Source organism: Bradysia coprophila, unplaced genomic scaffold (assembly GCF_014529535.1).
Source record: "Bradysia coprophila strain Holo2 unplaced genomic scaffold, BU_Bcop_v1 contig_373, whole genome shotgun sequence".
NCBI lineage: Eukaryota > Metazoa > Arthropoda > Insecta > Diptera > Sciaridae > Bradysia > Bradysia coprophila.
In genome coordinates, this window is record NW_023503632.1 from 861,926 (window position 1) to 882,602 (window position 20,677).

A 20,677-nucleotide genomic window follows, 5' to 3' on the forward strand; every position below is an offset into this window, starting at 1 on the left:
TCAGTCTTTTCAAGTTCGAAGATTGCTTGATAAGGGAGGAGTGTTGGAAATCACAGTTATCATGCATTCAATGTAGTTAAGTGTTTCATCAGCGAATGCCAAGGACTTCCAACATAAGATTCTATATAAAAATTTCGATGGGGGGTCGTCACAATTCCTTGATGTAGTAATTCATTCGGATAAAGTCTTCAGAGTTTGTGTCGACATATTTCTGGGCTCGGTTACTTCTTGTACCAGGACCAACCCGTCTTGTCCAACTTATATTCATACTCGAAGCTACTAAAACCCCATTTCATCAGCTGTACCAATTTTGTATTGCAACTTCTGTTTTTATTAACAAGAGCAAAGCATGAAGAGACGTGTGTGTTGAAGCTTCCAATGTTCAGCAAACCATCACCACTGTTGATTCACAAATAATTTTATTGCTGCAACCGTTATCAATACGCACCCGGATCTAGACCGTCAACCCAATCCACAATTCTTCTATCGTACCAAACATACGCCCCCTTCGGATTCGATGGAGTATTAGGTGCCAGAAGAGCTAACCAACTTGGGGCATCAGCTCCTTGATCTATAGTCAAATGTCCTTTATGGCTCGTCATATCCGTGTCCACGTATCCGGGGTGCACATGATTGACGAGAATGTCATCATCCGGTCTGGTCTCATCCATTTCTCGCTGTTGAATTCTACTGAGAGCGGATACGGCAACTTTTGACACTGAATACGCACTGTTCGGCCATCCCTTGGAAGTGTGGATGTTGGTTTTCGATGACCTTAAAAAAGGAAATTTAATTTTCAAAAACCGTAGGCGAAAAGTGGAATAGCCTCCTACTGCACAAAGTCGTTAACCAACGAGACCAATGTGTCCCTCGTCAATTTAGGATCAGCAAATTTCTTCTGCAATTCCAACGATTCGGGAGCTTTGCCGTTGATTCTCTTGAGGTAGCCTATACGTTCGAAAATGTCGTGAAAGTTTTTCAAACTGCAAATAGTTTGAACTGATTAATCAACCTGCTGAACTGGACACGTTAACGACTCTTCCGTGAGGTCTCAACAACGGCAACAGCTCATCACAAAATTTCATCGTTGCAAAGAAATTCACTCGGCAAGAAACCTCAGCTTGTTCCGAAAATGGTTCGGTAGCGTTATTCTTAAACGCGATGGCAGCATTGTTAACAAGAACATCGATTCCGCCGTGTGTCGATTTCAAGTAGTCTCTGAACGTTATAATGCTATCAACACTTTCGATGTCCAATTGGTGAAAGTTGGGGTTCAACCCTTCCTGTTGAATGGATCCAGATGGACTGAATGACGACAACGTATAGAATGCAATGACGGATTTATACCTTTTTCAACGCTTCGACGGAATTCAGTCCTCTTCCTTCATCTCGCGCAGTTAGATAAACGATACCGTCATTCTGTTTGCACAGAGCGCGAACGATAGCGAATCCAATGCCTATGAGCAAATATCCAGTAAAAACGTCAGCAAATCAAATCTTTACCATTTTGACCGCATAATACCTTTATTCGATCCCGTGACAACATATACTTTCGATGTCATTGTGTTACAGTTCAAATAACAAGACGTATAAGATCAGAACGTTAGAAGTTTAGCCGGCCAATTTGGATCTTTCCAATTTTCCTTTGTAGGTCCTACGGTTGATGAAGTTCGATGTTATTTTTCGTACACTGTTCACAAGTATACTATTCGTGCAGATAAGATATCGAAAATTAAAAATTTGCTTAATCATTCACAAGAGGTACCGCTGATCTTCAGGTGAGCGTATTCTTATCTGCGTCGTTCAATAAATAACACAAAAACAGAGCAAAATTCCACTGTATTGAAAACGTCGATTCAATAGAATTAAACGCGAATAATAATGACCAATGCGTGAATGACGTTTCTTACAATGAAATATTAGTGCAATAGTAGTTTGCAAAACTAGGAGGGAAAAGATGCAACAAGTCAGTGATTAAACGATATTGTGTGTAATAATGGTAGGTTACATTGGACGCTGCGAAAGTAATTCATTACTTGAGGTAACAATTTTATGATAAAAGTAGCCAAGTGTGTTTTTGAGCAAAAAGCTTTGGTGACTGTATTTTTGACAGGTGTGTAGTCACGTTGGGCTCGGATATACAACTACACTTGTCGAGAAACAGTTACCGACGTGCTCAAAAACACTCATGTGAGACTGCTATTAATTAAGTAACAGGATCCAATGTATTCTGTTTTACTATCTGCCACATGCGAAAGTTGAATTTCACATAAAAATTCATGACAAATGAACCGAAAATAATCAACGTGTAATGGTCCCTTTTCGCAGGAGCCATATTGCTATGTCATGTTCATCTTTCGCATGAGTCAGACAACAAAATGCAATTATGCTCGAGCTATGCGATTATTTGATTGAAACGATGGTGCTGTGACAAAGTACCTAGCACAGTAAATTTACACTGTTACACTGTTTCAAGGTCATGCCGGTAAGAGCTTTGACTGATGTAACTGGATAAGACAATATGCGAAACATTAGCTCTTTTTTTCAAGTAGTACAAAACAGGTGACACCAGTGCGAGTATTTAGCTGCAAGAGCGGTAAAATGGTGTTCCGTATCGATATGAAGTAAATTGGCCGAAGCAACGCGCTTCAAGCATGAGTTGTGCTCTAAATAGGGTACTGAAACTTGACAGTTAGTGCGTCACACAACTGTAAAAATCGATTTCATACAAAATAGTACTCTATTTGACAGCTGTCGACTGTGATCACTTTTGCTTGAAGTGCGTTGGCCGAGGCGATAGGTAATTGATTCGCGAAAAAAATAATACTTGAAACACAAAGCAACAGATATACAGTGTGTAGTGACTCAAAACAACGAAACCACCAGCTGGGAGTGAAGGCATAAAAATGTAACCCTTATGATGAATCTCATTGTAGGTTCTTTTATTTGTATTTGTATGTTATTAAGAGAATTCTGTACATTCTGTAGTCGTACTTTCCTAAAAAACGTCTTTTCTTTTGACCAACATTCAGGTGCGGAAGCCATGTTCAAAGTTTTGCATAAATCACTATTTCAATTCGTATCGTAGTTTTATTAGAATGGTGGTACCTATTTGGAATGATATGAATCGACCAGTTGCCTAACGCCGCTATAGTCCAAGAATGACCAAAAACATTCACAAACATTGACAAACGGCGAAGAGACAACACATAACATGAATCGACCAATGACATAGAAAGCATAGAATGACTCTTCATACTTTTGCTATCAAAAACATACAGACAGAGGCAGTGTATACTTACTATGCCATCAGAATCGACTATTAAACATTTTAAATGAAAGAGTTGCTGTAGGAAACGCAGTTCATTGATTTGTGGATATATTCATCAATTCAGGTGTCAACGGCTGACTATCAGTATCATTCTAACGACATCTCCAGCATCTGTATTATTATTGTCATTTTGAGTTCTATAGACAGACAATCACGGCACTTTGAGTGACTCGTACAACTACAGTTTGAAACGTATGCCAAATTTTTCCATTACTCAATTGTTATCTAGTGCTAGAAAGGATCAGAACTAGAGTGGCAATATGTCTCGACAGCCACACTTCCTTGAAAGTCCAAATTGGTGTCACCTTACGAGTGCCGTGGAGCACTGGTTTATTCTCTAATATGTGCAAACAAAATAAGCTTAAATGGCACAGAGGCATTTTATTTCAAAAATAGAGTATATTCGAATACCAAATAGTATAAAAGTCATTTTGTGTAAAAATTGCTATTTCTATGTATAAGTAAGTATATTGAAGAGAGTTTATAACGAGAAAAGGCCTCAAAATCTAATCAACATTCACAGAAAGCGTAATAAATGAATAAAGGCAAAAGTAACGAAATCAGTCATTTGTAACAGTGGCAGAAACCATTTGCTACAAATGAGATAAAACTTCAATCTGAACACAACGTTAACATGAAACGTTCACCGTTAATCATCATAATTAGGTTCCAAACAAATATTTTTTTTATTTTTCTTCGGTGCAGAACATTATTATAAGATACTTTGCTTCGTATTATATGCCAAAAAAATGATTAATTTTTTTTATAGAACACTTTGAACACGCAAAAAATCATGAAAATTCGAATCGGAATACACTCCGGAGTGTATTTCGTTTCGTCAATTCGTTTTTTTCGTTATTTTTTGGGTTTTCAAAATGGTTTATAAAAAAAAGTAAACATTTTTTTGGCATATAAAACGAAGCAAAGTGTCTTATAATAATGTTCTGCATCAAAGAAAAAAAAAAAAAAATTGTTTGGAACCTAATTCAGCAATTCTGAACGCTGCAGATTAAAGTAAAATTAAAAGTGGAAGACTCAGTAGAATCACAGTTCCAATAAGCAAGAAGCAACAGATTGTTCTGCCTATACCACGATCACCGATCCTGCCACACTTTGTGTCCACGAAGAACATTAAAAACTGAAAAATAACAACAAAATTCTGTGCAATTCATAGACAGGGAATGACTAACAGGAATGGCTTACTGCAGAATAACCAGCGTAAATCAGAATGGCCTTCGTTCGAGGATCCATGTCAGTCGAATTGAAGATCTCCAACTTATTTCCACTTGAATTGCTGCCGGATCTTGCTAATCGTCCGAGAGTAACTCCACGGTGGCTAAAAATGAATTCCTCGGCATTTGGCTTGCAACATCCGAAACCGCATTCCACGCAACAGCCACATCCACTTCCACCCATATTATTATCCCCAGCACCCTCGAATATTACGTCTCCCATTACATTTGTGGCTTGCAATGTTTGACTACACACCAGCTTGTCATCATCTAATCTACCCAAAATTTGATCGCCACTGCTCAATGTTTGTGTCTGTAACGAACGATATGAATTAAATGGACTGGACCATTCTACGCAAATAATCAAATATTTCTTACTGCTCCCGAACCTATTGATATTAACGCTTCGCCACTAGGAGATGTAACTTCTCTGGACGATACGACACGATTGCTACCACTTGCAACTATCATTCGTCCCGTCATGATGCATAAAATTGGATTTTCAGATGAATCTCGGATCTGTACTACGTCAGGCACGGTACAACAACCCATGCCATTGGGTGCATGAAAGTGTAATGTCTCATGATTTCCGACAATTCGAACGAACCGATCGAATCCGGGTGAAATCGATGAAGAAATTGTGTCATCGCCAGTAACACTCGCATAACTTGGTGGTGCTGTTTCTCGTTTCTCCGATGGGCTGTGCATTGTCGATGGTTAAATGAGGTAAAAACGTTTTTGTTTTTGTTATTATAGTTACGAGGTAGTTTTGTTTAGGGAGTGGTAAAACTCCACACCCGTCTTAATGTCTTAATATGACATTAGATTGACGTTTTATAATCTGGGTGAGGCATCGGCTTCTGTCAAAAAATTGGCGCAAAATTTCATTTTTTTTTTTTTTGATGAATGTGTAGTGGTCGTGAACTGAGTCACTACCCCTACGTAACAAGTGTCGAAATGTCAAATAACATCGCATTCTCTTAGTACGAACTCTCTCGTTATATTCGGTTAACCGACCGTAATATAACTAGAGCGTATGAGTTACGACGAAGATCTTTATTCACTCGACCACCATAGCGTCAGCATCATTTAAACGAGCTCAATAAATTGTAATTAGTAAGTCGAACAGTGGCCTTTCATTTTACGTATTAGATAGGAGTCCGAGACTTCTACATTGGTGACCCCGACGAACACAGAAAGTTAAATTAAATTCATTGAGTGAAATTGATATTGAAAAAGTGAAACAAAAGTAATTTTTTGCTGACGCCGACCGGAGACATTTTCATTTGCAATTTGGCCGTTAACTTCAATAAAACGTGAACTTTGGCTGATCGAACGCTGCGTTCATCATTTGGCCGTTAGTTTTGGCAGAAAGGATTATCCATTCTGATTTAAAGCTAACGTGAGCTAAATCCTGGTTGATCGCGAAATAAAATCATCGTTTGGAGCTATCACGAGAGAAAACAACGTGGTCGAGGTCATTCAGAGCAAAGTGGATGTGACAAGACATAGTATTTGGCTGGCCGTCGATTTTAAGCATTGTGGCGTGTGCTAGCGGAACATTATCACGTCCGTAAAACTGGTCTGCAAGAAGGACGAAATTCATTGGTACAAAAAACTTCTACGGTCAAGGTCGTTGGTAGCAGACCATTGGAAATACCAGGCTTTGTTGGTTGGAAATCTCCACAGGTACAAATCCTGTGGGGATAAAAGGTACGTGACTTAGTCATAAATTCATTGCCACACCGAAATTATATCGTTTGCGTTGAATTGTCGATCGAAAAATCTGGATCTTGGCGCGTAATCTACATTGTTCGAGAAAATACATAATTCCCGTTGGTTTTGGCGCGTCGATTCCTTTGTTCGGTATCCACACTGGTATTCAACAATCAACAGTTACTCAACGTACCCAAGACAATCAACTGATAAAATCATTTCATCAGATTGTTCTCATTTCATTTGCATTATATAACGAAACCCATCAATTTCTAAACTAGCTCAAGGTTAGGCAGCGTTTCGGAATTTAGCTTTTGTTTGATCATCATTTAACGTAGAACATTTTGCTTTCATTTTCGAGATCATTTAATTGATTTTTCTTGGAATTTTAATTTGAGAATATTCCGAAACGACTGAAAGTTTCCAGTCGAGTTTTTCATGTTTGAGTTGATCATTAGTCTTGTTGAACGGACTGGGTGAGTGCGATTTATTTTTTCGATTAATTTTTCGACACTTCGCGGTGTAATTATTAAATATGGTTGACGAAAAGGAGTTACAAGGTGAAAATGGTCCAGAACCACAGCCTGATCAAGGGTTAAAAACTCCAACCGACATTAACGCTCTTATAGTGAAATTGCCAACGTTTTGGGCAAGTAATCCGCGTACTTGGTTTATACAGGCAGAAGCACAATTCTCGTTAGGTAAAATCACATCTGATGTTAGTAAGTACAATTACGTCGTAGCTACGTTGCCTCAAGACATAGCCGAATCGGTATCGGATATTTTAGAGAATCCCCCAGCGAGCGATTTGTATAAGAATTTGAAAGACGAGCTTATTGGTCGTCATTCATTGAGTTTGGAAAGCCGGATAAGGAAGTTAACATCCGATGAAGAGATCGGCGATAAAAAGCCGTCTGAGTTTTTTAGGACCCTTAAGCGTTTAGCAGGCAACTGCGGTACGGTTGGTGATGAGTTGTTGAAAAAGCTGTGGATGGGTAGACTTCCTCAGGCGATCAGTGTAGCTCTTATTCCTCAAAAGGACGATGAGATTGGTAACTTGATGAAATTGGCTGACCAAGTGTGGGAAGCAATAAAAACAGCTAACATCTCTGCTGTGAGTAATCATCCGGCCGGTCCATCTTCAATCTATGATGAGCTAAAAAGCGAAATTAATTCTCTAAAAATGATGATCGAAAAGATTTCGTTTGATAGGTCTCGCAATAGGAACAGAAGTCGTTCTCGAAATTGCTCTAATGAAAGCTCGAACAATCACACTCGTTCAAACAGCAATTATCGCAGAAATCGTTCACGAAGTTCACGGTTCAACCCAAATGGTAGATTCTGCTTTGATCATTTTAAGTTCGGAAAGAGAGCAACGAAGTGTACTAAGCCTTGCGCATTCGTGGATAAATCCCAAGACACGAGTGTTTCAAGAGACCGAGCGAGTAACCCAAACTAAAGAGTCCTGCTGTAGACGCGGCTACCAGTGGGATGTTGTTTAAATCTTGCCGCCTTTTTGTTAGGGATAATAAGAATAAATTGCTGTTTTTAATTGATACCGGAGCTGACGTAAGTGTCATTCCGAAAAGTTTTGTTAAGTTTTTCAAATTAAACAAAGATTTTCAGCTAACGGCTGCGAACGGTTCGGTGATTAATACGTACGGAAGCAAAGTAGTTGAAGTTGAGTTAGGTTTAAGGAGGAATTATCCTCACGAGTTTATCCTAGCTGATGTGAACAAACCGATAATAGGAGCAGATTTTCTAGCTAAGCACGGTCTTCTACCGGACTTGAGGAACAAGAAATTGGTCGATCCAGCAACCTCTTTGGTAATAAACGCGATGAGGGCTGATAATTGCTATGAGCCAACTCCTAGGTTGTATTCAATTGCCACAGAATTCGGCGAAATTCTCAAGAAGTATCCGTCATTAGTTGCTCCGCCTAATTTCAATCTGCCAGTCAAGCACAATGTTGTCCACCATATACACACGAAAGGTCCGTTGCCGTATTCCAAGGCACGCAGGCTAAGCCCCGATAAGTTTAAAGTGGCTCAAGTCGAATTCAACTATATGAATGAAGTTGGAATTTGTCGACCTTCGTCGTCACAAGCAGCTTCGGCATTAACTATGCCGCCTAAACCTCGAAGTCCGGACTTCCGTCCATGTGGTGACTATCGAAGGTTAAATGCTATAACGATTCCGGACAGGTATCCTCTGCCACACATTCAAGATTTCAATGCTAAAGTGGCAGGGAGTAAGATTTTTTCCAAAATTGATTTAGTGAGATCTTTTCACAATATTCCAGTGGCACCAGAGGATGTGCATAAGACTGCCATAATCACTCCTTTCGGATTGTTTGAATTCCCTAGGATGCCATTTGGACTGCGTAACGCAGCCCAGACTTTCCAGAGATTTATGAATGAAGTTTGCAAAGGACTAGACTTTGTGTTCGTTTATATTGACGACATTTTGATTTTCAGTAAATCGCCCGAAGAGCATAAAGCTCATTTGGACACACTTTTCGAACGTTTGGCCGAATACGGCTTGTGTATTAAGCCTTCCAAATGTGTACTTGGTGTGAAAGCACTCGAATTTCTTGGTCATTATGTTGACGAAAATGGCATTTTGCCTTCGGCAGAAAGAGTGGAAGCGATTACTAGTTTCCCGGCGCCCGATTCTCTTAAGAAAGCCCAACGTTTCGTTGGAATGATTAATTATTACTTCAGATTTGTGCCAAAATTGGCTGAAATTTTGATTCCACTGCATTCTCATATAGCAGAAATGGAAGGAATGAAGAAAAAGAATCGGAATCGGAAATTAGAGTTCCATTGGCCTGATAGTTGTAATGACGCGTTTAATCAAGCCAAAGAAGCTTTAGCCAATGCGACGATGCTAGTGCACCCGAAGAAGAAAGGGTTAATTATCAGTTTGTTCACAGACGCTTCGGGTAAAGCTGTAGGGTCAGTCTTGCAGCAGTATCACAAAGGTATCTGGCAACCGTTAGGTTTTTTCTCAAAAAAGCTTAGTTCGGCGGAAGTGAAATATAGTACTCTAGACCGTGAGCTTTTGGCGATATATTTATCGGTTAAGCACTTCCGCTATTTTTTAGAAGGGAGAGAGTTTATCGTTTACACCGATCATAAGCCACTGACCACGGCTATGACATCGACGGCTGAACGCAGTCCGCGACAGTGTCGCCATTTAGAATTCATTTCTCAGTTCACAACGAATATTCAACACGTCAAAGGAAAGAACAATGTTGTCGCTGATTTTTTGTCACGGATCGATGAACCGGAAGTAGCTTCGTTGAAAACCAGTTTAGAATTGAAAGCACTAATCGAGCTTCAGAAAGGCGACGACGAGATCCAAGAGTTATTAGAAAAGCAAGACGATAAGTCTAAATATTGCTTAAAAGAAGTTGATTTGCCACTTTCCCTAGGCAAGTTATGGTGCGACGTTAGCACGGGCCAAAATCGTCCGTTTGTACCAGAACCGCTTAGGAGAGCTATCTTTGATCAGTTTCATTCACTATCGCACCCTGGAATTCGGGGAACGCGAAAATTAGTTACATCACGGTATTTTTGGCCATGTGTCAACAAGGACGTAAACCACTGGACCAGGTCGTGTATTCCTTGCCAGCGGGCTAAAGTCGTGAGACATGTGAAATCGCCGCTAGGAAAATTCAAGGCTCCTTCTAGTAGGTTTGAGCACATTCATATTGACCTTGTTGGTCCGCTACCCTGTTCTAACGGTTTCACGAGCGTTCTGACTGTCGTAGACAGGTTTACTCGCTGGCCAGAAGCTTATCCTATACATGATCAGACTGCCGAAACGACAGCTAGGTGCCTAGTTAGCCAGTATATTTCGCGGTTTGGCGTGCCATTAGAAATCACGACTGACAGAGGAAAGCAGTTCGAGTCGCAGTTGTTTGCCGAATTGTGTAAGTTGTTAGGCTCAGACAGGATCCGTACAACATCGTATCATCCGCAAGCCAATGGCATGGTAGAGCGTTTTCATAGAAATTTTAAAGATTCGATAATCGCTAGATGTAATACTGTTCATTGGACCGACGAGTTGCCTCTAGTCTTGCTGGGAATAAGAGCTACAGTGAAAGAAGGCTTAGGATGCTCACCAGCTGAGTTAGTATATGGGCAAACTTTGAAGATTCCGGGAGAATTTTTCGTCGATACACCGCTGACCGATCCGCTCGATCATTCTAATTTTGTTGATAGGTTGCGAAAACATATGCGTGCTGTAAAGCCAGTTGAGCCTGCGGTTTCCCGACAAGCTCAAGAGAGCGTTCCCAAGGCGTTAAGTACGTGCAGTCACGTTTTCGTTAGAATTGACAGGGTAAAGCCTAGTCTGCATCCCCGTTACGACGGACCATTTAAAGTTATTAAACGTTTGAGGAAGGGTTACGTTTTGCACGTTAACGGGAAGAACGATACGGTGTCGATAGATCGTTTAAAGCCAGCGTTTGGGATTCTGTCGGTGGCATCGGATAATAAAGTCCTTAAGAAGAAGTCGGTTAGTTTTCGATAGTTTTGGTCGTTGTGGGCTTGTGCTGATAGCTATAAACTAAGTACACGTTCAGACGGGATGTCCTTTCGTAGTTTGTAATTTTTTTTTTGTTTTTCTTGTTTTTTTTTTTGTTGAAAAGGGGAATAATGTAGTGGTCGTGAACTGAGTCACTACCCCTACGTAACAAGTGTCGAAATGTCAAATAACATCGCATTCTCTTAGTACGAACTCTCTCGTTATATTCGGTTAACCGACCGTAATATAACTAGAGCGTATGAGTTACGACGAAGATCTTTATTCACTCGACCACCATAGCGTCAGCATCATTTAAACGAGCTCAATAAATTGTAATTAGTAAGTCGAACAGTGGCCTTTCATTTTACGTATTAGATAGGAGTCCGAGACTTCTACAAATGCACATCCTCTCTATTATAGCGAACGTAGAAAATTTGAGAAATAGAGATTCGTTACTAAACATTCAAACCATAAACTGAACATTATTTATAAAAGAAATAGCAGAGAGAAGGAATTTGAACGAATAAATGAAAATATACCCGATGGAATTTCTCTTATCAAAAAATAAATGTTTTCAATGGAGGTCAATGACGACCATATTCAAATACTAAGTTCATATTCCTTTCTAGTTTTATCGCTAAAATGTTGTTCGATCCAAAATCATCACGTCGGTCTTTGGTTGATGGCAAGCTTTCGAGACCTTTGTACTTCTTGTTCTACTTTTTATCCACTTTCGTATAAATTTTCACGGTGAGCTTGAAATTTTTTCTATTCGACCTCTCGTGGACATGAAATGTCTTTAGTGGTTTTTGTAGAGGGCGGTACCACGAGTACGAAGAACATAACAAGAAAATATTTCGATGGGAAAATTTTTAATCAGATCGATTTTTCGTTTTTTGTGGACCTCCGGGAAGCTTCGAAAACTTTTTGGACCCTATTGTTTGATCACAAAAATATAGTTACTGTTTAACCTGAGGACTGAGCTTTACAGCGATACCAATCATGACATTCATGACTACCAACAAACATCTTTTATGAAACCAAGTCATTCTACTAGGTCGCTGGACCCGAAAAGTGCGACTTCGTCTATAGTGAGTCTGTCACCCTACTTTGACCGTAAGCCTATTGCGCCGGTTAATGTAGTTAAAGTAAAATTATTATGAAATGTGTACTTCTTAGAAATTGCGCATGGCGCAATTACGAAGCCCCGTACGACGTTCCTTTCAAATGAAACAAAAATTTCAAATAGCTCTAAAATTTTAATTTATTGAGTATAAATACACATAGGGCCTAGTATCGACCTCAGTCCGAGGACCCAAATTATTATTTTCTTTTTCAACAACATTCTATTCGGCCTTCGATTACCTTCCAAATCAAACAAAAATTACGAAAAATGAATGAAATTTACTCGAGTTATATGTAAAATACACATAGGGCCCTAGTAGCGGCCTTAGTCCAAAGACCCAAATTTTTTTTTTCAACAACATTTTATTCGGCCTTCGATTGCTTTTCAAATGTAACAAAAATTACGAAAAACGGATGAAATATACTCGAGTTCTATGTAAAATACACATTGGGTCGAGTAGCCTTTCACTTCTAAGGCACTAACTCACGGTCCACTCACCCGATTTAAAAAAAAAATCCTGGATTGGTATTGCCATAAATATCACCAAAAGACCTTAAATCACTTAGGTGGCCCTAACTCACGAAGCGGAAACGTTAACTTTAACGAAAGCATCCGAAGATAAATTGAGAGTGACACAAAGAGCCATGGAACGGAGTATGCTTGGAATAACACTCAGAGACAGAATGACGAATCAATGGATTCGACAACAGACCAGGGTCGTTGATGCCATGGAAAGAATAGCATCTCTGAAATGGACCTGAGCGGGACATATTGCAAGAAGGACAGACGAACGTTGGACCAAAAAGATCATGAACTGGCGACCATATAAAAGACGAGCTATAGGTAGACCACCAGAGAGATGGACAAAAGGAATTAAGAATATTGCAGGTACAAACTGGCAGCAAATGGCAATGGATCGTACAAAATGGAAAGAGGTTGGAGAGGCCTACATCCAGCAGTGGATAGAAACAGGCTGAAAAAGAAGAAGAAGAAGAACTCACGAAGGGCCGACCCGAATATGCCCATCTTCAAACTTAGCCTCACTATTTCGACTATCTTTCAGGAAAAAAAAAATTGAAATCGGATTTGATTTACTCAAGATATCGACGTGACAGACAGACGGACAGACAAAATTTTTATTGCGGATTCGTCATCTATGAACATAGGCAAACACTTTGCCCTTACCGTATGCTTCTAATTCCATCAATTACACACGGCATCGTCATCCTATAATCCCATTTGTACTTCGTACGGGGCTAAAAAGACTAACGACAACTGGCGGAAGTTCCAGGGCAACTGGTCAAAATTGACTTTGAAAATTTCAAACGACAACATAAAATCAGATACAAATCCGATTCATTCACTTTCTTCGTACACTACACCTTATTTTTTGAGCTCTATCGATTAAAAATACAAAACTCATCATTTGTAGTCTAATTTTAGTGGAAATCGCTAGTACCAGTGCTATGGTTGTGATTTACTCAAGCTATAGGGGTCACGGACAGACGGATGGACGGACAGGCGGACGGACGGACATTTTTTATTGCGGATTCGTTATCTATGAATATAGGCAAATGCTTCGCCCTTACCGTCTGCTTCCCTGTTACCCTTGTTACAACATGTTACAAAATAGTCTATTACTGTACTAGGGAAGATTAAATTTTCTTTTGTTTAAGATAAGCGAAAAAAAGACTGCTCAAATTGTATAGCGATAAAAATCGATCTTTTCAAAAACAGAAATTACAATAAATAAAAATCGTCCACTCCATTCCTTCCCAATGTTCCAAGAATACATGTTGCGTTTCCCCTTTGAATAGCAATTGAAATTCTTTGCAATAATTTCTTCCAAGGCCTTTCAAAATGTCAATCGTCATAAACAGAGAAGCCAACACAACCTCACTTTGAAGTTTTAACGAACAAATTTGTTTAAGTTGCGGTTATGTTTGCTTCTTTGGATGACGGTCTTCTCTAAGGGCGGAAGAACGATATTAGCTCCCGAATAAGGTAAAAACATTTTATTTTTACTTACTCAACGAGCAAGATATCTGTTTGCTAATTGTGGTAAAATATTGATTCTAGCTAGGTTCTGTGTCTAACATCGGTTGGTATAAAAATGGCTTTGTTACAGACGTCGTTAGAAAATGCACAACTCTAGCCTCTGCAACACATATAACCCATATAACCTTTGGTTGTAGGTAGCTTTAGGAATCTTGAGAGTCTCACCAGGATTACCATGAACGTTTTTAGAAGTTGGGTCGTGCGTCAACATTGTTTCAATTAAAAGTCCAAATGACTGGGAACAAGAATTTTATTTATTGTTTGCACATTGCGTGTAACTCCACCTCGTAAAAAAAGCAAAGAAATAAAAATCTCAAAAGAAAAATCCGAAAACTCTTCAAAAGAATGTCTCTTAGTCGCTTCGTGTAGTTTGTGTGTAATAAAATAAATAAAAAATTTAACCGGAAACGTGTCTCCAAATCACCACTCCACCAATATAACATCACCGTCCTGTATCGAATAATAATCCAAACTTTTCGACACTTTGTCCAATTCCACGCGAATATCCGGATTCTTCTGATCCAAATAGCTCAATTTCGGCTGTTCACTGCCTCTCGGATTGAATAACTTCGAAATGATGCCCTGTAGCGCTTGTACTGTAATCTTGCGCGGTAAACGTTTCTTGACGGTCTTTGTGAATGGAATCGTTTGGATTTCAATGTTGATCACATTCGATACCTTCGGGGCGGGAGTGAGTAGTTCGTCTGGTGATCCATATTCTTGAAGAGCGGAAAAGAAATGTTAAAATTTACGCCACTGCTTCGAAATCCCGACCAATTTTGATCTTACTTTTGAATATAACGGAGAGCGCTCGACATTCTCTGAATAAATTTTCCTTGGCCAGTTCGTCTTTGGCCAGCAACATTTTCGGACCGTACATTTTGAGCAGATCGTATTCAGCGCCACGTCTATCCACGTCCGATATGCGAATGTTGTTCAGTGTTTTGAGTCGTGAGATTCTGGCCGCACCATCCGAAAACATGTCTTTGAAGTCGGCCCCTTTCCGTGACATTGACAGATTGTTGAGCATGGGAAGTTTGTCCAGTTCATTGAATGCAAAGCTCTGCAATAGTCAAGAAACAGATTTTTACATCGTTGCATATGAGAAAGACCAAGATCGTTCAGACTAGCAGTGACAAACTGAATTCGATTGCTTCAGTCTTTGGAACAGTTCGGTTCAGACTTCAGATTGGCTTCGTTGGCAAAAAGATGAAAAATCATTATCATTTGCTCACCTTGTCTTCAATCGGATTGTCCCGGAGTATAAGCTCGACTAAATTCACAAAAATACTCAGCTGTTGATCAGGTCGACATTCAGGTAGTTCAATGCGTTTAATTCCATTGCCAGCAACGTTCAGACATCTCAATGTTTCAATTTTTCCCAGTTTAACGATTTCGTTGAAATTGGAAATTTTATTGTTGCTCAAGTCCAGCGATCTGTCAATCAAAGGAAAATTTGAAACTCAAACTGCCTTCCAATCACACCCAACGGCACCAATTCATTTCATTCGATTCGACTTACTGTAAATTTTTGAAAATGTTAGTCAGGTCCGGTTCCACTAGTCGTACAATTTCATTTCCATGCAACGACAAATTGTCGATGAACGGCCACAGCTGAGCCACATACAGAACGTCAGTCCACGACTTCATTTTACAGTTTTGCAGATGCAGACTCTTCAAAAACACAAAAATTGGTTGCAGCTCCGATATTTCTGCGCTTGTCGGTTGTTTGATGCGATTTTTGCTGCAAATTAAATTTTGTTTATTGTCTCGTTAGAATGATTCCGAGCCGTCGTCGAGTGTGTCACTCGACTAAAATGATACTAACGACAAATCCAGAACGTTTAACGATGGAATTTGCTTGACGATGTCGCCAACAGTCTGCCAATTCCAGATCAATGACGCACTCAGCACCAATTCACTCAGATTTTTCAACGGAGTCAGGTCTCCGGGAGCATTCACATTCGAATCAGGTAGAACTACGTGAGTTAAGGCCTTCATGTCACTGTTAAATGGCAAAAATATTAAATTCACTGGAGTGCTACAACAACATCATCCTCCCATCCGTTTCTACCTCTGCTTCTTCCACGTCTTTTCCACACCAACGAATTCCATGAGGGGTGCACCGATCACCATTTGAAAATCATCGAAATTCAAATCGTCTTCGATCGGAGTGAGGATGTACCTGTTCTCGATTGCATCACGAACCGTTTCAAAGCGACGCACTTTTTCTGGTCGGATCATCGAGCCAGCCAATGGTTCACTGAAATTGTAGAAAACATTTTTTTTTCGTTTCGAATGTTCCATAAAGTCGTTCCTCTCTGTCTACTTACTCGCATGAAAAGTATTGTATTCCATCGACACAGCCATTATGCTTTCCCCGGTTCGGATCGTCCCATTCAATGCCATACCATAATCCTGAATGGTGTTTCAGCTGGAAGAATAGCAAAATTGATTCGATAGATCCAACAATGGTAATATATGACGAATGAGAAGGGGGATGGTGACACATTGTCCCAGAAGATGTGTGGGTGTGTTTGTGTTGCTCTTGTGGATTCACACAACAAATGTTTAATTTTTCGATTTTTTTCGTTGGATTCATTTTATGGTAATCAGGTTTGACCAACCTGGCACTTCTAGGTTATAACAAACGTTCGTGAACATTCGAAAGTAGCAATAAATTTTCAGGGAAAAATGCACTTCCATAACAACAATAACATCGGATCTACATTTTGCAACTCAGTTATTTACCTCTCCAATAAATTTGATTGTACCAACATCATTGCCAACACGAACGCGACAATTTAAAACGCAAGAAATGAAATTAATTTCGTTCATTCCTTGCGATGCAATAACACAATTCCAATAAAACCAAAAAAATAAAATTTCTTCAAAAATATTCCAAGTTTTACTGTCACTTCTTTATTGGTGTTTTGTACTGCTGGATTTCACTGGTCCAGATGTCAAAATAAAGCAGAAAATGGATTCGTGTGGAGCGGCCGTAACGCATGGAGGACCAGTTTGAGTCTTTTGAATAGACTGTTATGATCAGAGCGAGAAAACCGAAGACTAGTTATAATAACTTGCCTTGGGGTACTTCAAGTACCGTACTTGTCAACGTATTTGCTTCTCTTTCAACGTGGTACGTTGAGAGCGAGAGGACAGAAGACCAGTTTATTTTGACTTGCCTTGGGGTACCTGTCAAAATATCTTATCACTCTATAGAGTATTATGATGAAAGAGAAAGAATTATTTTGACAAGCACCCCAAGGCAAGTTATAATAAACTGGTCTTCGGTCTTCTCAATCACATAATGTTAAGAGAGAAACCAATACTTTTACAAGGCATGTTATAAATAAATGGTTTTCGTTTTTTTTTGCTCTGATCATAATATAGATCAGTTATTTTAACTTGCCTTGAGGGATACAATCGCTAAACCGAACTGGTGTGCATACGTTATTTTACACCAGCTGGTCCCATTTGGAATTGTATGTGACCAGCTGGTGCAAAATAACGTATCCACACCAGTTCGGTTTAGCGATTGTATGACAAAAAACTGTATGTAAAAATGCAACGTCACCCCAAGTCAAGTTATTTTTAATTGGTCTTTGGAACTCTCGCCCTGATCATGACATTCTATAGAGTGTCAGAATGGAACGAAAAGCAGTTAGATCCAACTTTTCTCGTGGTCAGCTGTCAAAAATTCATGAATGAAAAAGAAAATCGAAAGTAAGTCCAGACGTTTGAGCCCCATACCAGTTTTATTCAACTGATCAAAAAGTGTTCTACTTTAATTAACTGGTCTTAGGTCTTCTCGCTCTAATCATGGGCGCGTGTTAGCATAGCGCCCGTGACGCAAGTCCTATTACTAGAAAAAATTAAACAAAAAAATGTGTGACGTAGACTGCAGAACCATATATACAGCAAATATTGAAGTTCTACAATTCAAATCCAAATGACTCCAAAATAGCTTTTAAAAAAACTAGCCAGCCGTACGAGTTCAACGAGCTATCACACGTGACGTTCTTGTAGCTTAAAATTTGGCCACGCAATAAATCTTCCAAGAAGCCCCATTTCCACACATTTTGGTCAATTACAATACTTTAAACGAAATGAAAAAATCCTACGTTACTTTGTTAGTCCGTCCGTCCGTGTTTCCTATCTTCTTTAGAATTTCTTGAAACTTTGGGAGTAGATTCTAGTCGTCATTCTAAGACATTCCAGAAAAAAAATTGGTGGGAACGGGGCTCGCTTTGGAGCTAGGGCTCCTCGAAGTTACCATATAAGCCCATATAAGAACACCTTTAAGTGTGTGCGTGTGTATAGTAAAACAAATTTGTTCCTCGTTTGGTAATCTCTGCTCATCTCAAACATTTTTACTAAATTAAGTAATTTTAAAATTTTTAAAAAATTTTAAATTTTCGAAATTTTTCATATTGCTCAACAGATTACTACAGATTCGGATTGCCTTTTGAAACGTCGAGAAAACACATTTTTAGAAAAAGTGTGTTCGCGAATTTCGTGGTTTTTGCAATCAAATTTTTTTATTGCAGATTCGGATTGTCGAAAATATTATGAGTGATTTCACTCTAAGAAAATAGCAAATCAAGTATGCAATTGAATTGAAAACAATCATGATACCCGTGATTCGGGGTATAAATACAGGGCAATTGTACAGAATAGATAGAGAATGGAGTGGTTCCCTGGAAGCAGGCATCTCTTCCTCTTTCGTTCGGAGGTCTAGGGATTAGGAAATCCTCGGAGTTGGCCTATCCGGCGTATTTGTCGTCTGTCCATCAGTCTTCGAAGTTATCGGATGAGATCCTCAGCAAGTTTGGTTTGAAAGTGCTGAACGGTGACGTTTTGTCAGTTTTGCAGAGTCTTCCTTCTGAATACTCTTTGTTGAGCGAAAAATCTAAGAGTATTCAAAAGGAATGGGACTTGGTAGGTGTGCGAAAGGTTTTTGACGAGTTATTGGCTTCTAGTTCTCCAGTGGACCGTGCTAGGTTACTTGCATCATCAACAAAAGAGTCTTCAAAGTGGTTGCAAGTTATACCTTCAAGTAATCTGGGGTTACTTTTAGACAATAACGCGGCAAGAATTGCCGTGGCACTTAGATTGGGTTGCAAGGTATGCGAAGAACACCGTTGTGTTTGTGGGAAGCTAGTAGACGAATACGGTCGTCATGGATTGTCTTGTAAGAATAGTAAAGGATGGATTCCAGGACACGATGATGTTAACAATATCTTCTCGCATGCTTTTTCGTCAGCCGGTGTCCCTAATGTTTTGCAACCACCAGGGATTTCGAGGGACGATGGGAAGAGGCCAGATGGAATGACGTTAATTCCGTGGAGTAGAGGAAAGTCACTGATATGGGACGTGACAGTTCGAGATACCTTAGCTCAGTCTTATTTGTCTATTTCGTCGACTAAGGCTGGAGCTGTCGCTGATCAAGCAGAGCGTAGGAAACATAATCATTATGTCGGTCTGAAAGAGAATCACTTGTTTAAACCAATAGCGTTCGAAAGTTTGGGTAGCTGTGGCCCAGAAACGAAAGCGTTTCTCGTAGTTTTAGGAAAGATGATGAAGAAGGCTTCCGGAGAGAAGAAGTCTTTAGATTACTTGCTTCAGAAGATTTCTATATCGATACAGAGGCGGAATGCGGCTTGTATATTAGGAACTTTTGGAAAAAGAGTTGATGATTTTTATTTACTCTAGTTTTAATTTTTAATTTTTGTTTTTTCGTAGACATACTAATGTTTTCTTTTTTTTTTTCTTTTCCATGTTTTTCGGGAATTAACTCGAGCACAAGATATGAAAATTTAATGAAGAAATTTTATTCAATTCTTGTTTCTTTAGTTTTTAGTTTTTTCTTTTGATTATTTTAATTATTTTAATGAAATGATTTGATAGAGAATAAACACAACTACTGAACGGGCAACATGCCCTAAGTAACGAGTTTTTCTCAAATAGATGTACTGGCACATGCATGTTGGGGAGAATATCCCTCCAGTACAAATAGTAAAGTGAACCAACGATGCAGCGGTCGACCAACGAATTAGAATAATTAAAATTCTTAACATGGCGCCCAACGTGTGGAAGGTTCGTGACATTGGTGGTCCCAAAGCAGCAGCAGCAGCAAGAGCTAGTCAAGGCGTAACATTGGTTACAAGGCTGGTTGGTCGAGTCAATTTGGTTGGCAGATCGAATTGATGGTCGTCGTAACGTCCAGCAAAAAGAAGTTATTGGCACGCAGTAGTAGCAACGAGAAGAAGAAGGCTGGTTGGTCGAATCAATTTGGTTGAAGGATCGAATTGATGGTCGTCGTAACGCCCAGCAAAAGAAGTCTTTTAACAGCATCAGCAAGTAGAAGATGGTCAGCAGAAGAGGAAGGCTGGTTGGCCGAGTCATTCGGTGGTCAAAATCGAATTGATGGTCGTCGTAACGTCCAGCAAACTAGAGAGTCATTGTCAGGCGTAATTGGTACCAGGAAGAAAGAAATCAGACGCTGGTTGGTCGAATCAATGCAGAAGTTGATGGTCGTCGTAATGTCCAGCGAAGAAGGTCAATTGGCATTCGTCATTGGCAGCAGGAAGAAGAAGAACGTCATAGAAGGAAGAAATTAGCAAGGCTGGTTGGTCGAGTCAATTTGGAGATTGATGGTCGTCGTAACGCCCAGCA

At 39.6% G+C, this 20,677-nt stretch overlaps 3 protein-coding genes across 4 annotated transcripts; all 3 read right to left on the reverse strand.

The window, feature by feature from the left end:
• Positions 1-295: 295 nt before the first annotated feature.
• LOC119082010 (carbonyl reductase [NADPH] 1-like) lies at positions 296-1,688 on the reverse strand. Its single transcript, XM_037191327.1, has 6 exons — positions 1,632-1,688; positions 1,523-1,597; positions 1,348-1,457; positions 1,013-1,283; positions 834-948; positions 296-774 (listed from the first exon to the last, which is right to left on the reverse strand). The coding sequence occupies exons 2-6, from the start codon at positions 1,560-1,562 to the stop codon at positions 438-440; spliced, it is 873 nt and encodes a 290-aa protein (XP_037047222.1). The 5' UTR covers positions 1,563-1,597; positions 1,632-1,688; the 3' UTR covers positions 296-437.
• Positions 1,689-3,695: 2,007 nt separating this feature from the next.
• LOC119082100 lies at positions 3,696-5,396 on the reverse strand. Of its 2 annotated transcripts, none has more exons than XM_037191470.1 (4): positions 4,942-5,396; positions 4,535-4,876; positions 4,314-4,469; positions 3,696-3,990 (listed from the first exon to the last, which is right to left on the reverse strand). In XM_037191470.1, exons 1-3 carry the CDS (start codon positions 5,269-5,271, stop codon positions 4,341-4,343), a joined length of 801 nt encoding a protein of 266 aa, XP_037047365.1. In that variant the 5' UTR covers positions 5,272-5,396; the 3' UTR covers positions 3,696-3,990; positions 4,314-4,340. The 2 variants fall into 2 exon arrangements, with proteins under 2 accessions (XP_037047365.1, XP_037047364.1); XM_037191469.1 differs by having other exon boundaries at positions 3,696-3,995; positions 4,319-4,469; positions 4,942-5,395.
• An 8,832-nt stretch (positions 5,397-14,228) lies between these two features.
• On the reverse strand, positions 14,229-16,952 carry LOC119082101 (tubulin-specific chaperone E). Its single transcript, XM_037191471.1, has 8 exons — positions 16,748-16,952; positions 16,330-16,430; positions 16,071-16,259; positions 15,825-16,001; positions 15,519-15,740; positions 15,232-15,433; positions 14,786-15,059; positions 14,229-14,715 (listed from the first exon to the last, which is right to left on the reverse strand). The coding sequence occupies exons 1-8, from the start codon at positions 16,832-16,834 to the stop codon at positions 14,417-14,419; spliced, it is 1,551 nt and encodes a 516-aa protein (XP_037047366.1). The 5' UTR covers positions 16,835-16,952; the 3' UTR covers positions 14,229-14,416.
• Between the last annotated feature and the right edge of the window lie 3,725 nt (positions 16,953-20,677).

Excerpts from the sequence above, each read along its gene's own strand:
- LOC119082101 (XM_037191471.1), bottom strand. The coding sequence starts at position 16,834 with ATGAACGAAATTAATTTCATTTCTTGCGTTTTAAATTGTCGCGTTCGT. Across the intron at positions 15,741-15,824 it reads TTAAACGTTCTGGATTTGTC|CAAAAATCGCATCAAACAAC; the intron begins GTTAGTATCATT and ends TTTAATTTGCAG. Across the intron at positions 15,060-15,231 it reads ACAATCCGATTGAAGACAAG|AGCTTTGCATTCAATGAACT; the intron begins GTGAGCAAATGA and ends TGACTATTGCAG.
- LOC119082010 (XM_037191327.1), bottom strand. The coding sequence starts at position 1,562 with ATGACATCGAAAGTATATGTTGTCACGGGATCGAATAAAG. Across the intron at positions 1,458-1,522 it reads TGTCACGGGATCGAATAAAG|GCATTGGATTCGCTATCGTT; the intron begins GTATTATGCGGT and ends ATTTGCTCATAG. Across the intron at positions 1,284-1,347 it reads CCGTCGAAGCGTTGAAAAAG|GAAGGGTTGAACCCCAACTT; the intron begins GTATAAATCCGT and ends TCCATTCAACAG.
- LOC119082100 (XM_037191470.1), bottom strand. The coding sequence starts at position 5,271 with ATGCACAGCCCATCGGAGAAACGAGAAACAGCACCACCAAGTTATGCG. Across the intron at positions 4,877-4,941 it reads TATCAATAGGTTCGGGAGCA|ACACAAACATTGAGCAGTGG; the intron begins GTAAGAAATATT and ends CGTTCGTTACAG. Across the intron at positions 4,470-4,534 it reads TTTACGCTGGTTATTCTGCA|TTTTTAATGTTCTTCGTGGA; the intron begins GTAAGCCATTCC and ends GTTATTTTTCAG.